The sequence below is a fragment of the Abramis brama genome, assembly GCF_963993115.1.
Source record: "Abramis brama genome assembly, chromosome: 24".
Taxonomy (NCBI): domain Eukaryota; kingdom Metazoa; phylum Chordata; class Actinopteri; order Cypriniformes; family Leuciscidae; genus Abramis; species Abramis brama.
This window is the reverse complement of record NC_139986.1, coordinates 24,897,001-24,912,569: the sequence shown is the minus strand read 5'-3', so window position 1 is coordinate 24,912,569 and position 15,569 is coordinate 24,897,001. Positions and strand designations below refer to the sequence as shown.

The following is a 15,569-nucleotide window of genomic DNA, read 5'->3' as shown; positions in this document are numbered from 1 at the left end:
TAAGGGGATTTAAAAAAATAACTTTTTCATAACAGCTGACACACAAATCAACACGTTTCATGGAAAAGGGAACATTAGGTATATTATTTTCAGTTAGTATTTTATTGATTTTCACCTTATTTTCATATGAACAAACGTCTTAAGAGAACAGAGTAGGATGTCTTTGAAAAGAAAAACTATTTGTTCGTTCATAATGATGATAAAAACCGTTGCATTTGTACTATGTATTTATTTATGTATTATTTTGGCAGCTTTGGAGCTCCACAATGCAGTAGCAGTGCTGAGCCTGCGAGCGTTACATGACTCTGATGACCGCCAGGTGTCAGTAGCGCGCAGCGTAATAAACTAAAAGAGCGGGAGAGACGAACCGAAGAAGAAACTGACCGTGCAGTTTAGTGAACTACAGCCCAACAATGTAAACAGTTATAATAAGCCCTGTTTGAGGGAAAATTAAGTTATAACATGATGGCCAAGGTAAGCGATCAATAAAACACTTTGTAAACACACTTTCTCAAACTTTGTAGATGTTTGGGAGAACCACTTGTATGCTTTTATTCGCTGTCATTCCATTTGAAGTGTATTTATCCACTGCAACATGCAGAAGTAATGAAAACTCCGTAAAACTAGAAATATAAATCACAAAATTAAGCTAGAGATAGAAAAACTAAAGCGACCAATATATTATTATGCATATACATTTTCAGAAAAGAATATGGACACACCTACCTTATTCTGTATTAATATTTTCCATATTTTAGAAAAATAGTTGTCATGCAAACTGAAATAACATGAGTTAAAAATTATGTAGTGACCATAAAATGTTAATCAAATAAAATCTAAACTACAAACCTATTTTCCAGTGACCTCCCTTTGTCTAATTTAACAATATGTTAAGCAAATAAAATCAAAACTACTAACCTATTTTCCAGTGACCTCCCTTTGTCTTAATTAACAAAAAAATTTAAACTATTTTATATATATATATATATATATATATATATATATATATACATGTTTGTGTGTATGTGGTTTCAGCGTAAGAGAAACCTGGACATGAGGTGTGTGTTATTCCCAGACGATTTGAAGGACTATTTTATAAACTATTTTATATATATATATATATATATATATATATATATATATATATATATATATCCATGTTTGTGTGTATGTGGTTTCAGCGTAAGAGAAACCTGGACATGAGGTGTGTGTTATTCCCAGACGATTTGAAGGACACTTTCAGAAAGGCGGGAAAACCCTCTGCCAGAACATCCACTCCTGCCACCAAGAGCTGGGAGAGATGCGGGGACAGTTTCCTGGACACATCTGTCGTCCAAGTGTGTTACGCTACGTAGACCTCAGGTCATGCTGTTGCTCTTCTACACACTTGCACTGAACGTCGTGTGTTTGTATTTCAGAAGCTGCAAACATCAGAGAAGAAGAGCAGAAATGCACATAATGTGGCGCTGGCGTCTGTTTCTGGTAACACAACCGATTGATCAATCTATAAAGTGTGAATTAATAGTCATTCAGAGATTTATAATTAGATGAGAAGTGCAACAATATCATCAATAAGATATTCTGTTCCATATATTTAGACTACTATTAAATTTAGGGCGTGGGAAGATTTTAAAAAAAAAATCGTGATTTTTTTTTTTTTTTGTTGGTAAAACTAATATTATTAAGTATTATTTTAATTTAATAAATATTAATATATTGTTTTCTATTTGAATATATTTTAAAATGTAATTTATTCCTGTGATTAAAGCTGAATTTTCAGCATCATTACTCCAGTCTTCAGTGTCACATGATCCTTCAGAAATCATTCTAATGTGATGATTTGCTGCTCAAGAAACATTTCTTATTATGATCAATGTTGAAATCATTTGTGCTGCTATATATTTTTCAGGATTATTTTATAAATAGAAACTTCAAAAGAACAGCATTTATTTGAAATGGAAATCTTTTGTAAACACTTGTGATAAACGAAATGCGTCCTTGCTGAATAAATGTATTGATTTAAGGGAAAAGAGATGCTGGCACAGATGAACCGGTGCACATTGCCTGGAGCTCCAGTGAAGAGGAAGAAGCAGACAATGATAGTCATCCTCCTCCTCGTCTGGCTGTCACACAGGCACCACATCGGCCCAGAGCGCACAAACAACATCCTGTTGACTATCACAGGAGTCTGCGGATGTTCAGCACTGGCGTAGGTGAGAACAGAGTTGCTTTTGATGATGAATTGTTTTGCAATAGTCTAGAGGTACAGTGGTCTAACATTTAAAATTGAGTGGTGTGCTGTACAAACAACCACAAGTCCATAGGAATACCGTGCAATAAGCATTGAATAATACATTTATTCAGTACAAAAAGGAAAAAGGTAAGAGTGAACAAAGAATATAAATATATGTACAGTGGTTATTTACATTATTTTGTAGGATTAACAATACTACAAGGAGGAAGAGGGGACGCGGGCGGCGCCAAAGAAAAGATAATAACAAAACCAAACGACGTCTGACTTTAACCTTACTAAGAAGAATTAAGAAAGAAAAGAAATAAGTCTTCACTGTCCGTGACGTCCTAACTGATCTTCACTGACTACTCTAAAACCAAAAGTACATGGGGTGGCACTCGCCCCTAACCTAATGTACCAACACAAATTGAAATCTCTACGTGTTGCAGTGTATGTCATGTGACATTCTTATCTGTCTGCCTCTTCCAGGCCTAGTAACATACCGTGTGAACACTATACAAACTATGTTACATACAAAGGGGAAGAAACGAATACAAGAATGGCTTTTTAACATACACTTAAGTCAAGCAACACAAACAAAAGGGTTTACAACAATAAACAGCAGGATAATGTGGGAAAATGACGGACATCGACAAAAAGCAGCGTCTCTAGAGCGAGGTCCGGCGTGCTCTTTTATCTGAGGTGGTCTTTTCTCATTGACGATAGACGTCAGCGGCTGATGAAGATTGACAGACTACTGGACCAATCACGGATACTTAAGAAAGTGAAAGTAAACCAGAAAAGCTGGGAGAAAAACAAAGAAAAACACGTAACACAAGGACGTAACAATATGAATACAGCAGGAGTTTGATTTGACCCGTAGTTTCAGGGTTCAACGTTAAGGGTGGCTTGCTGGCCCAAGGCGAGTGTGACAGCGTTTTGGGCCATCATGTATGCATATTTTTGCTTTGCACAATTTAAAATTTTGCTTGTCGACTAGGTTAAATTATCTGACTGGCTAACACAGATACGTTGCCATCATTTTCTAGGTGTTTATGGAACTCATGTCTGTCTTAGAGTTGCCTTCTATAATTTCTGGCTATTATTAAAAATTGTCTTTTTAAAGTAAAAAAAAAAAAAAAAAGTTTAATAGGGAAACGTGATAGAAATCAAGATTTTAAAAATAATTTAAAATAAATGTAATAATTATAAATCACACATTAGAAATGTAAAATTATGAATCTAAATAAAAAAAGTATCATTTAAAAAAATAAATTGTGTTGGGGCAGTTGGCATGTAAAAATTTGAACTACTATCCTGACATTGCAAGCAAAAACAAAAAAATCCTTACTCTTTTAATTGCATTTGTTGTATCATAAAATGAACAATATAAGATGAAATCCCAAAAAATACAATATGCAGTTGCTCTAGATGGCAGAATTTAATAGAAGTAAAGAATATACTTTTGATTTCCTTATATCAGCATTCCTTATTATTTCTTAGTTAAAGAGTATTAAAGTTCATATTACTCAACAAGTGTAGTGTGATTATTACTTGATAAGTGCTATATCAGGAATGTGGAATGATGTAAAAATGTTCTTGTACAATCAAAACCTTGCGGTTTACAGTTCTAGATGTTCATAACTAGTTTAATATGCACCGGCTTGTTATGTAATCCAGATAACACATGACATTATCTGCTGCATTTCCCTCAGAGACAGATGACCTGCCCTCTATTGATTCAGACAGCGAATTAGAGGAGGACAATTCAGCTTCAAAAGAGCACAGTGACTTTCTAAATCCTGTTCCGGTAAGTCAAGTCAAGTCACTTTCATTTATATAGCGCTTTTAACTATATAGATTCTTTCAAAGCAGCTTTACAGTGATAATAGGAAATTACAGTGACAGAGATTGTTTAGGCTTTACAGCAGCTCTAGATTAGAGTCACTGTCCAGCTAAAGTTAGTTTTGATTGATTGATTCACTTCCATTACAAAGATCATTAGTTATTAACTTAGGGGCCGCTAACACGACACCGTTCCAACAGAAAACACTCAAAACTTATAGTTTTACATTGGCAGAATAATTTTACATGTATTAAAAGTAATTTCATGTTAACTTTAAAAGAAGAACACAAATATTTTTAAATGGGGGGGAAAAAGGAAAATATTAAAATACAGATTTAATGAGAGAAATGTGATCAGGTGAGATATATAGGCACACGGTTGTTCAGTAGGGGGCGCTAGGATTCCTCGGATGAGATGTCTTAAGCGCTCACCAGGGTTCTCAATGTCCCTGCTCCTTTTAGGACTGACCTTTGGCTTAAATATTTATTTGCAACCTTACTTGGTATTAGTTTATTAATATTTGGCATTTTATGTCACTCAAGTCATCTGATTAAAAGATCAAATGTGGCTCAACGTCATATTATTTTCCAAAACAACATGACACATGAAATGAAATAATAATAAGAAATTAGTTTAATGTAATTAATGCTTGTTTAACTCAGATCTGTTGTTTTGCCAGTGCACACAATGCGTCTAATTTCCACTATGCATCTTATAATGGTATATTATGACCTGGTTTCACAGACAGGGCTTAAATTAAGCCAGGATTAGGCCTTAGTTTAATTAGGACATTTAAGATAGCTTTTATAAACATGCCTTAGAAAAAAACATTACTGGTGTGCATCTTGAGACTAAACCTTGACTAACACATTTTAAGATGTTTCAGTGCAAGTTGCTTTTAGTTAAAACAGCTCAAACATGCATTTTAGCCTTGGATAGGCTTAAGCTTTGTCTGTGAAACCGGCCATATCTGTAGTACATATTATCTGAAAGCCGAACTGAAGTAGTCTTAGACATGCTAAATGAAATAAAGCTAAATTAAGTATCTTTAGATTAGATTAGATTTAGATTAGAAATATACCCATCATCATTAAAGGGATAGTTCACCCAAAAATGAAAGTTCTGTCAGTAATTACTCGCCCTCATGTTGTTCCAACCCCGTAAGACTTTCGTTCATCTTCGGAACACAAATGAAGATATTTTTGATTAAATCTGAGAGCTGTCTCACTCCTCCATAGGCTTCTATGTTATTGAAACTTGCCGGCCCAGAAAAGTTAGTAAAGACAATGTTTAAAATAGTCCAAGTGATTACAGTGGCTCAATCTTAAGTTTATCAAGCGACGAGAATACTTTTTGTGCGCAACAACAAACAAAAATAACGACTTTATTCAACTATTAATTTTCTTCTGTGTGGGCCTCGAGTGAGTTCATGTAGTGTAACAGCGCAGCGCTTCTGTGTTGTACGTCACACACATCACACACATATGACCAGCGTCGGCCAATAGTGAGCCTACGTTCTGACGTACAACCCAGAAGCGCTGCGCTGTTACACTACATGAACTCACTCAGAGGTCTCTCAGATTTAATCTTAAAAATATCTTAATTTGTGTTCTGAAGATGAACGAAAGTCTTACGGGGTTGGGTGAGCGATAACTGACAGAATTTTTGGGTGAACTATCCCTTTAATAGTGCATTATGAACTGTGAGTTTTGTGAACTGAGAATGTAAATTAGATGAGGCAATGAAGGTAGGTTAGGACATTCAGTCCTTCTCTCATCATGATCGTGAGCCAGACCCTTAAAAACGAAACGATAGTTCACCCAAAACTGAAAAACCTGTCATCATTTACTCACCCTCATATGGCTTTCGTGAGAAATGTCTCAGTATTCGAAGAATGTTACAACTGCTTTTGTCTATACAAAGAAAGTCAGTGGGGTCCAAAACATCATTGGATCCCTTTGACTTTCATTGAATGGACAAAAGCATTTGCAACATTCTTCCAAATTCTTTTGTGTTCAAGTCATGCATTTTTGGGAATGACAAAATAGTGAGTGAATGATGAATTTTCATTTTGGGGTGAACCATTTCAAATATATCCTGATTTAATGTTTTAGGACAGGAACATTATTCCCAACATCTGTGTCATCAGCAATGACATCATGAAGCAGCCTACCTTATGCTAGTGATCTTTGACCATGATTATCATAATTCATCATGATGCATCGTGTTGCCAGTAATTGTGATTCGTGACATGAACTGCAATTCCATTCAGACTGTGCTGGCTTGATAGTTACTTCTAGATAGTTCCAGATATGATTTGTAAAGTGCTTTGGGTGTACCGTAGAACATAGTAAAGTGCTAATTAAATGATTCATTCATTCATTCATTCATTCATTCATTCATTCATTCTTCTGCTTCCTGGAAGGGCAGTGGTAGGCAAGTTTGTCATGTTAAAGAGATGTTATCAGCACTGTACAAACACAGCTGTGAACTGTCTAATTAATAGCTTGCATCACATCACACATTGTTTAAACATTCAAAAGTTTCCTTGTAGTTTAGTCTGTTTTTTTGGCATAGATCCAAATAATAATTCAGTAACACCCAAGATACAGATCCAGATTTTTAGAGTTTCTTTGTCATTGGAAATGCTTTGGGTCATCGGATAAAAAAATAATTAACCTAACCCTAATAATAAATATATTTATTTAAAAATGAATTACATTTAAAACATAATATAAAATATTAATATTGTTTAAAAAAACAATGATATAAATAATAATTCAATCATTAATAATTCAATGTTAAATATTACTCTCAGTAATTCACTGTAAAAAAAAATTGCAGTTGTTTCAAATCATGTTTATCTTTGTGAGCGAACCCGTATTTAATGTATTTCTTTGAATAATATTTTCTTTTAACCTTGTGTAGTTTTGTTCCTGGTTTCTGAGAATGAGGGTATGTCACTGAACCTGTCCACGCTGTCATCTGTATTGTTTATCTATCATTGCCAAACGACAGGTGAATTTGTGCCATAATGAGTTTGATTGAATGCCTTTGACGTCAACAACAGAAGATATGGGAAGAAATATGTGCATTTAACATTGTTTTTTTAATGTTTTTTCTGATGATCAGAACAGACCAGTTTTTTTGGGATAAAAAAAAAAAAGTTGAGAATCACTAATGTAAAACATCTTTTAAACATTATTTTTGAATTTCCTCAAGGTGACACTAAGGGTTTGAATGAATGATGCTGAAACGTCTGTCTTGGACTCATCCAGATCACAGCTATGTTTAGCACTTACTCCCATGCCTCCTTTTAAAAGTGTATTTTAAATCAGCCCTGCTTCCTGGATTCAAGATTGAAACCATTTGTTTAAAAAAAAAAAAAAAAAAAGATTGTTTACTTGCCCGGCTTTCACAGGAAAATCGCTTTGGGTCCATTTACAGGAAGAGTGGAAAAAACAGACATGCGTCTAGACATAATGTGTTTAATGCACACTAATTGTTTTAATTTCTCAATTTACTACATCTTTGTTTCTACCCATAATCAATTTCCTTATGTCTTCCTGCACTTGCAAATCAATCTCGGGCGTTCTTGGCGCTGACACGCTTTTCTGTGGCCTGGCACCCTCTCCGTTCAGCTCCGTGATCGTCCTGTTCCCGCTGGTTTGGGAACTGCCCCTATATGACGTATCTGGAATGATAGATTTGATAGAGCGAAAAGTTTGTGTACTCCTCCATTCATTTTGAGCCAGTGCAGGGTGAACACATTTTTGAGCCCGGGCCAGGAACATAGTGTACTGCAGAGAGAGAGAGAGAGAGAGCGCGTGTAGTGCACTGTTTGCTGGCAGGCTGCCCTGCAGGGTCAAGTTGATTCAAATAAAAGAGTGTGTAGGCTGTTTGGCGGGCTGGAATGCCGTTCGTGTCTCCACATGACAAGGAGGCAGCCGATTTTTTTTTTCCATGAGAAAACCAGTTTGTGACAATGCAACCACACAAACACTCACACACACAAAACCCCCTCCCATTCCCTTACATCTGTCTTTTACGACCTGTCATACGGTAAATGACTCGTATATCACATATCATCGGGTCTCATGACGGCCCTGGTCTTATCTACAAGTCCATCTTTGGAATTTATCTTCTCTGTCTTTGTCTATTGTTTGCTTGAGGGTGTGTGCTTTTGTCAGGGCTGGATGTCCCTCGTCACATCTCTCAGATTGACTTGTAGATTTTCCCATAATGCATTTGGAATCAATTCTTTAATTTTCACAAAGGGCTGTAGAATTTGCTTGTGTCACAGCACAGGGTCTGTTTACACCTGACCACTTAGCACAATAGCTTTGATTTCCCTGTGTTCAGAGCATGAGAAAAATGCATATATGTATAACATGTGTTTCTCTGGACTGTCTGTGGAAAAGTTTATATATATATACAAATAAATAAATAAATAAATATTAGAGATGCACCGATTACAATTTTCTAGGCCGATTCCGATTTCCGATTTTTCATTGAGTTTGACCTGCCGATACCGATTTTTTAGCCGATTCCGATTTAATTTTTTTCTAACCACTTTACAGCACACACAAATATTTATTTTCGATCTTTTCTTTAACCCTTTCACGCGTAAGTTTAAAATATTCTAACTGACTCCCCCACCCCCAGAGTGAGTTTTTTCAAGGCGAACGTTCCCTTTAATGTTTCCGTGGCGACGCGTCACGCGATACACCGCAGCCACAATACTGTATGACAGATGTGTCGCTTTTATTTCGCTTTTCCTTTTTTATTCAAAATATTCACAAACTTGCTTAAGTTACCATGTCATCAACTAGCCTATCTGATATTCCGATTCTCAAATACGTGTAAGTGAGTGTGTTTGGTCGTTTAAAAACCTTTATAAATAATCTTGATCTATAACATGAGATGGGCGCCGCAATGTTGTCCTGTCAGTCGGATTTAACTTACAGCACGTGAATTCATCAGTTTCTCCCGAAATAAATGCAAGAAAGTGGCCGGTGAACTGAGAAGAATAGAGTAAACTTTATAGTTACTTCCACTATGTTTGTCTGATATGAATAACACATGTCTGCAAATTATGTTTGAATAGATTGTTATTGCTGCTTCCATAGACATCAGTGTGTATTTTACAAACTCCAAATGTATTGTTTTACTCCTACATATGTGTATTTAAATATCTGAAACCTAAAATAAACATTATGAGGTTGAAAACACTGCTTAGTTGTGATATATGACAGCGCTGAACGCGTCCGACTCTGGCTCAGCGCCAGCCAACGCGCGAAAGCACAGTTTGAATCTGGCAGTTATAAGACGTCATTGAACATTCTAAATGTGGCACCGTACTCTCAGGGGCACAGAAATAAAAATCCCATATATGAGACCGTACCGCTCTAAAGGTTAATCATGCGGCGCCCGAGTGCATTTGACCGGCATAAAATCGGCATATGTCAGACTGACCGGCCGGTTGCCGGTCATGGCCGATCACGTGAAAATCGGCCAATTCCGGTCACCAGCCGATCAATCGGTGCATCTCTAATAAATATATACACTGCCATTCAAAAGTTTGAGATCAGTAAGATTTTTAATGTTTTTAAAAGAAATATTTTCTGTTCACCAAGGCTGCATTTATTTGATAAAAAAACAGTAATATTGTTAAATATTATGAACATTTAAATAACTTTTTTCTATTTTAATAGATTTTAAAATGTAATTTATTCCTGTGATCAAAGCTGAATTTTCAGCATCATTACTCCAGTCTTCAGTGTCACATGATCCTTCAGAAATCATTCTAATATGCTGATTTGATGCTCAAAAACATATTTTCATACTTATCAATGTTGAAAACAGTTATGGAATTAATTTTTTTCAGGATTCTTTGATGAATAGAAAGTTCTATCTGAAATAGAATCTTTTGTAACATTATACATGTCTTTATTGTAACCTTTGATTAATTGAATGCATCCTTGTTGAATAAAAGTATTGATTTATTTTATTTCTTCCCTTCCAAAAACAATTCTCACTGACCCCAAACTTTTGAACGGCAGTCTATAATGTTACAGCAGCTTTCTGTTTCAGATAAATGCTGTTCTTTTGAACTTTACATGTATATACCGTTTAGATTCAGTCTTTCTATATATTATGAAAATCTCTAGTTCATCTTTGAATGTAAGTCTTTGAAATTTTATTTTTTATTCCTGTTTTGTCGCCGATTTATTATTTATTTGAAGAAACCCTTAACCCTAAGTATGAGCAATAATACCAGTGATTCTTGCCTTAGCAAACACCAATACTCACAAAGCCAGTGATTTTAGATGTAGTAACTAAAAGGCAAGTGTCGTACGTAGGAAGAATGGGTAGGAGTTGCGTGTGGATTCAGAGATCAGTGGCAGTACTTAAAAAGAGTGATTCAAAGCATTTTCCAGAAGCCAGAGGTTGAAATGAATGCAGTGCTGGATAGGCTGACGCGTAGACCCCTGGGGAATTACCATATGTGCAGCAGGATAGATTTAATGGGAGATCACTTAGTTCTTGTTTTGTTTTGTTTTTGCCTCCCACCTTTGCCCTTCTCACTTATTTTCTTCTCTAGCATGCATGTGAATTTGAATGATGATTGTGTTGTACAAGGTACTGGTTCATAGATATTCAGATTTTTGGCTTTGTTTTGGGTGGCCCTCAGCCATCTGTAATGACTTGTTTTTGTTCATTTTTAAGGCTCAGCTTAATACTGTGTTGGCTTTCATATCCCAGCATGATGTTTTTGTGTGTGTGAATGAGGTAAAAACACAGGCTGACATATTTTTGTAACACCTGTTTTGTCCATAATTTGACTTTGACACCATGGCGGCAGCCTGCCAGGCGGCGTCACTCAGGTACCATAATTTGTGTAATTGTGAACCAAGAGTTTGATTGATGAGAGTTTGAAGAGATTGAAGGGTGTATTATATTTCTTAAAAGTCTTTGGAAACTTTCAATCACAATATTATGTCAATTTTATTAAGGCTTGCAATCCTGAAATCAGTTCCTTTGTGTGTTTATTGCTGTGACGATTTGACTTTGCACTTTTAATGTTCATTTTATAGTCAAACATTAAAGGGATAGTTCACCCAAAAATGAAAATGTTGTCATCATTTACTCACCGTCAAGTTGTTTCAAACCTGTATGAATTTCTTTCTTCTGCTGAACACAAAAGAAGATATTTTGAAGAAGAATGTCGTATCATATCCCAATTATTTATCATGTTTCATATTCCATCTCTCCCCAAATTATTTATTTTCTAATAAATGCTCTTCTGACAAAAAAAGGCAAAAAGTATTCAAATGTCCTTTCATGCTTGTGATGATCCACATTCATAAGTGACTTTGGAGTAGTGTTAAGTATTACTATTTTTATACTATATTATAGTATTTATTCATATTTTGAGCTAGGTTAAATATTTTCAGTTTTCATATTAATTGAAGTTTTAGTACTTTTTTACATGCTTTTGTCATTTTAATAATTTTTTTTTGAAAATAATTTATTTTACTTTAACAATAAGTTATAACTACACTGCTGTGGATAAAAGCATCTGCCAAATGACTAAAACCATCCTCTCCGTTTTAGGCACCAGCTGAGATTTCAGACTACTCATCTTACGACGATAGTGATGAAGATCCAGAAGAAAGCAGAGCAGACTCTTTCCTTCTGGACCCAGCCGAAACCAGCAAGCAGTCGGTCAGCGAGTGGGTTCGATCCGCTCAGGCCATTCTTCAGACACCTCAGAAACAAACCGCCAAGAGCGCCAAGACCCCAGAGGACTCGAGTAAAAAAAGGAGATTTGAAAGGTATGATCTATGGTGCTTGGATCTTAATGTTCATTTCAGTGCAACCCTGTGCAAGATGAACTTAAATTATGAGTTCAGTGACTGGCTTTATGATTAGGATTTATCGTCTTAACTGAAAGTAATCCTTCACACTGCTATTCATTCTTACTGGCTTTTTGTCCCCCTCCCAATGTTTGACGTGAAGTTCACAACCCCAAAATTTATATCAGTGTAAACACACCGAATACAAAAGAGTTCAAAGTCTAGCAGAAGCAGTTTAATAATACATCCACACCCTTACTGTAAAAACCTGGTCAGTTTGGTTTTTGATTGGCTATCGAGGAGCGGTTTCTTTGCACGTTTGTATCACCTTATTTAATTTACCAGAACACTTCCTCCTACGTGCATAAGACACAGCTCCGAATGCATGGTACTTCGGCCTTTTTAGGGCCCGAGCACCGATGGTGAGAGGACCCTATTGTTTTTGCTCCGTTTATTATTATTCTTCTTCTCCAAAGTGAATCGCTTTTTAGAGGGCCTTAACGTGCTCGAAAAATCATGAAACTTTGCACACGCTTCAGAAGTGGTGAAAATTTACGTGTGATGTGGTTTTCAAAATTGGGTGGGGCAAAATGGCTTAATTATTGCCCCTACATTTTGCCCCGGCTCTACGTTTCACGTACAGGTATGAAATTTGGTACATACATGTAATGACCCAATACCTACAAAAAAGTCTCTTGGAGCGCAGCCCTAAACACTACAGGAAGTCAGCTATTTTGAACTACTTTGAACAGTTTTTGCCATTTCCTAATGTTGTACTTTAACGATCTCCTCCTACAGTTTTGATCTGATCCTCTTCAAATTTGGTGAATGTAATCTTAAGGCCTTTACTAAAGGCGCCGGGTGGCGGTGGCAGGGGTGCGAGGGCCCTTTTCATCGCTGCTTGCAGCTTTAATTTTCTTATGTTACTCAGTAGTCATTTTCTAGTGGCCATGAAAGATTGAGTACTACTGATGACATTTTTACCATAAATGACTCGTTTGTCAGATTTGGTGAATGGACGAGGAAGGACATGTATAGTTTGTCCCCTCACGGGGGAGCTGTGTCTCTTTTTGGCTCTCGTTAGTCCATACATCCTTCTGCTGACCCTCAGTCCCTTCTGCAGGCAAGCTCAGGATAAGTTGTCCCCTGCCTGTGTGTCTGCTAATGTGGCGTTTCATGTTCTGTCATGCTTTCATATGACTACACATAAAGAGTATAGCATACATATTAACTACCACCCACTTAGCATACATAAAAACTAATAAAAATGAACACATCATAAACATAATTAAAGCAAATAACAGTTAAGTGCAAGCAGAATGGAGCTCATCCTTTAGTTAACTAGCCTGTCATAAATTTGAGCCAAGTTTTATGAAAGACAAAATGTTTTATAAATATGGATACATTTTCAGTGTGAAGTGTATATAGATTTTTGTGAATATAGATTTGATTGGTTTCTCTATGATTTATTCTCTGTTTGATTCAGATTCTAAATGGAGTTAATTCAATGGCATTGGTTCTAACTGATTCTCTATGACTCATGCTATGTGATTGATTCTAGTTGATTCATTCTCAGTGATTCATTCTATAGAAATTATTCTCATTATTAATTGTATTGAACTCATTCTCTAAATCTAAGTCTATGGGATTGAATCTCTAACATTTCATTCTATAATCTTGAATATATGGTATTTATCCTTTGTGATTTATTCCATGTGATTGATTTTATATGAATGATTCCATGTGGCTGATTCTATGTGATTGAGTCTCTATGTTTGATTCTCTGTCTTTGATTCTATAGAATTGATTCAAGTTGATTCTCTTTATGGAATTGATTCAATGAGATTTATTCTGGTTTATTCTCTGACTCATGCTATGTGATTGATTCTAGTTGATTCATTCTCAGTGATTCATTCTATAGAAATTATTCTCATTATTAATTGTATTGAACTCATTCTCTAAATCTAAGTCTATGGGATTGAATCTCTAACATTTCATTCTATAATCTTGAATATATGGTATTTATTCTTTGTGATTTATTCCATGTGATTGATTTTATATGAATGATTCCATGTGGCTGATTCTATGTGATTGAGTCTCTATGTTTGATTCTCTGTCTTTGATTCTATAGAATTGATTCAAGTTGATTCTCTTTATGGAATTGATTCAATGAGATTTATTCTGGTTTATTCTCTGACTCATGCTATGTGATTGATTCTAGTTGATTCATTCTCAGTGATTCATTCTATAGAAATTATTCTCATTATTAATTGTATTGAACTCATTCTCTAAATCTAAGTCTATGGGATTGAATCTCTAACATTTCATTCTATAATCTTGAATATATGGTATTTATCCTTTGTGATTTATTCCATGTGATTGATTTTATATGAATGATTCCATGTGGCTGATTCTATGTGATTGAGTCTCTATGTTTGATTCTCTGTCTTTGATTCTATAGAATTGATTCAAGTTGATTCTCTTTATGGAATTGATTCAATGAGATTTATTCTGGTTTATTCTCTGACTCATGCTATGTGATTGATTCTAGTTGATTCATTCTCAGTGATTCATTCTATAGAAATTATTCTCATTATTAATTGTATTGAACTCATTCTCTAAATCTAAGTCTATGGGATTGAATCTCTAACATTTCATTCTATAATCTTGAATATATGGTATTTATTCTTTGTGATTTATTCCATGTGATTGATTTTATATGAATGATTCCATGTGGCTGATTCTATGTGATTGAGTCTCTATGTTTGATTCTCTGTCTTTGATTCTATAGAATTGATTCAAGTTGATTCTCTTTATGGAATTGATTCAATGAGATTTATTCTGGTTTATTCTCTGACTCATGCTATGTGATTGATTCTAGTTGATTCATTCTCAGTGATTCATTCTATAGAAATTATTCTCATTATTAATTGTATTGAACTCATTCTCTAAATCTAAGTCTATGGGATTGAATCTCTAACATTTCATTCTATAATCTTGAATATATGGTATTTATTCTTTGTGATTTATTCCATGTGATTGATTTTATATGAATGATTCCATGTGGCTGATTCTATGTGATTGAGTCTCTATGTTTGATTCTCTGTCTTTGATTCTATAGAATTGATTCAAGTTGATTCTCTTTATGGAATTGATTCAATGAGATTTATTCTGGTTTATTCTCTGACTCATGCTATGTGATTGATTCTAGTTGATTCATTCTCAGTGATTCATTCTATAGAAATTATTCTCATTATTAATTGTATTGAACTCATTCTCTAAATCTAAGTCTATGGGATTGAATCTCTAACATTTCATTCTATAATCTTGAATATATGGTATTTATTCTTTGTGATTTATTCCATGTGATTGATTTTATATGAATGATTCCATGTGGCTGATTCTATGTGATTGAGTCTCTATGTTTGATTCTCCATCTTTGATTCTATAGAATTGATTCAAGTTGATTCTCTTTATGGAATTGATTCAATGAGATTTATTCTGGTTTATTCTCTATAACTCATTATATGTGATTGATTCTAGTTGATTCAGTCTGATTCATTATTTAATTCTTTATGAATGATTCCCATTATTCTTTATCATTGGTCAATTGATTCATATTCAAATGATT

General features: G+C 34.9%; 1 protein-coding gene across 1 annotated transcript in view; it reads left to right on the top strand.

Moving 5' to 3' along the window:
* Positions 1–361: 361 nt before the first annotated feature.
* The window catches only part of spidr (scaffold protein involved in DNA repair), a 47,286-nt gene continuing 32,078 nt past the window's right edge, over positions 362–15,569 (top strand). Inside the window, exons 1-6 of the mRNA XM_084102063.1 lie at positions 362–474; positions 1,182–1,337; positions 1,419–1,482; positions 2,025–2,213; positions 3,949–4,043; positions 11,697–11,917. Of these exons, the coding sequence (XP_083958189.1) occupies positions 463–474; positions 1,182–1,337; positions 1,419–1,482; positions 2,025–2,213; positions 3,949–4,043; positions 11,697–11,917 (737 nt within the window). The 5' untranslated portion in view covers positions 362–462. The remainder of the gene's footprint in view (positions 475–1,181; positions 1,338–1,418; positions 1,483–2,024; positions 2,214–3,948; positions 4,044–11,696; positions 11,918–15,569) is intronic.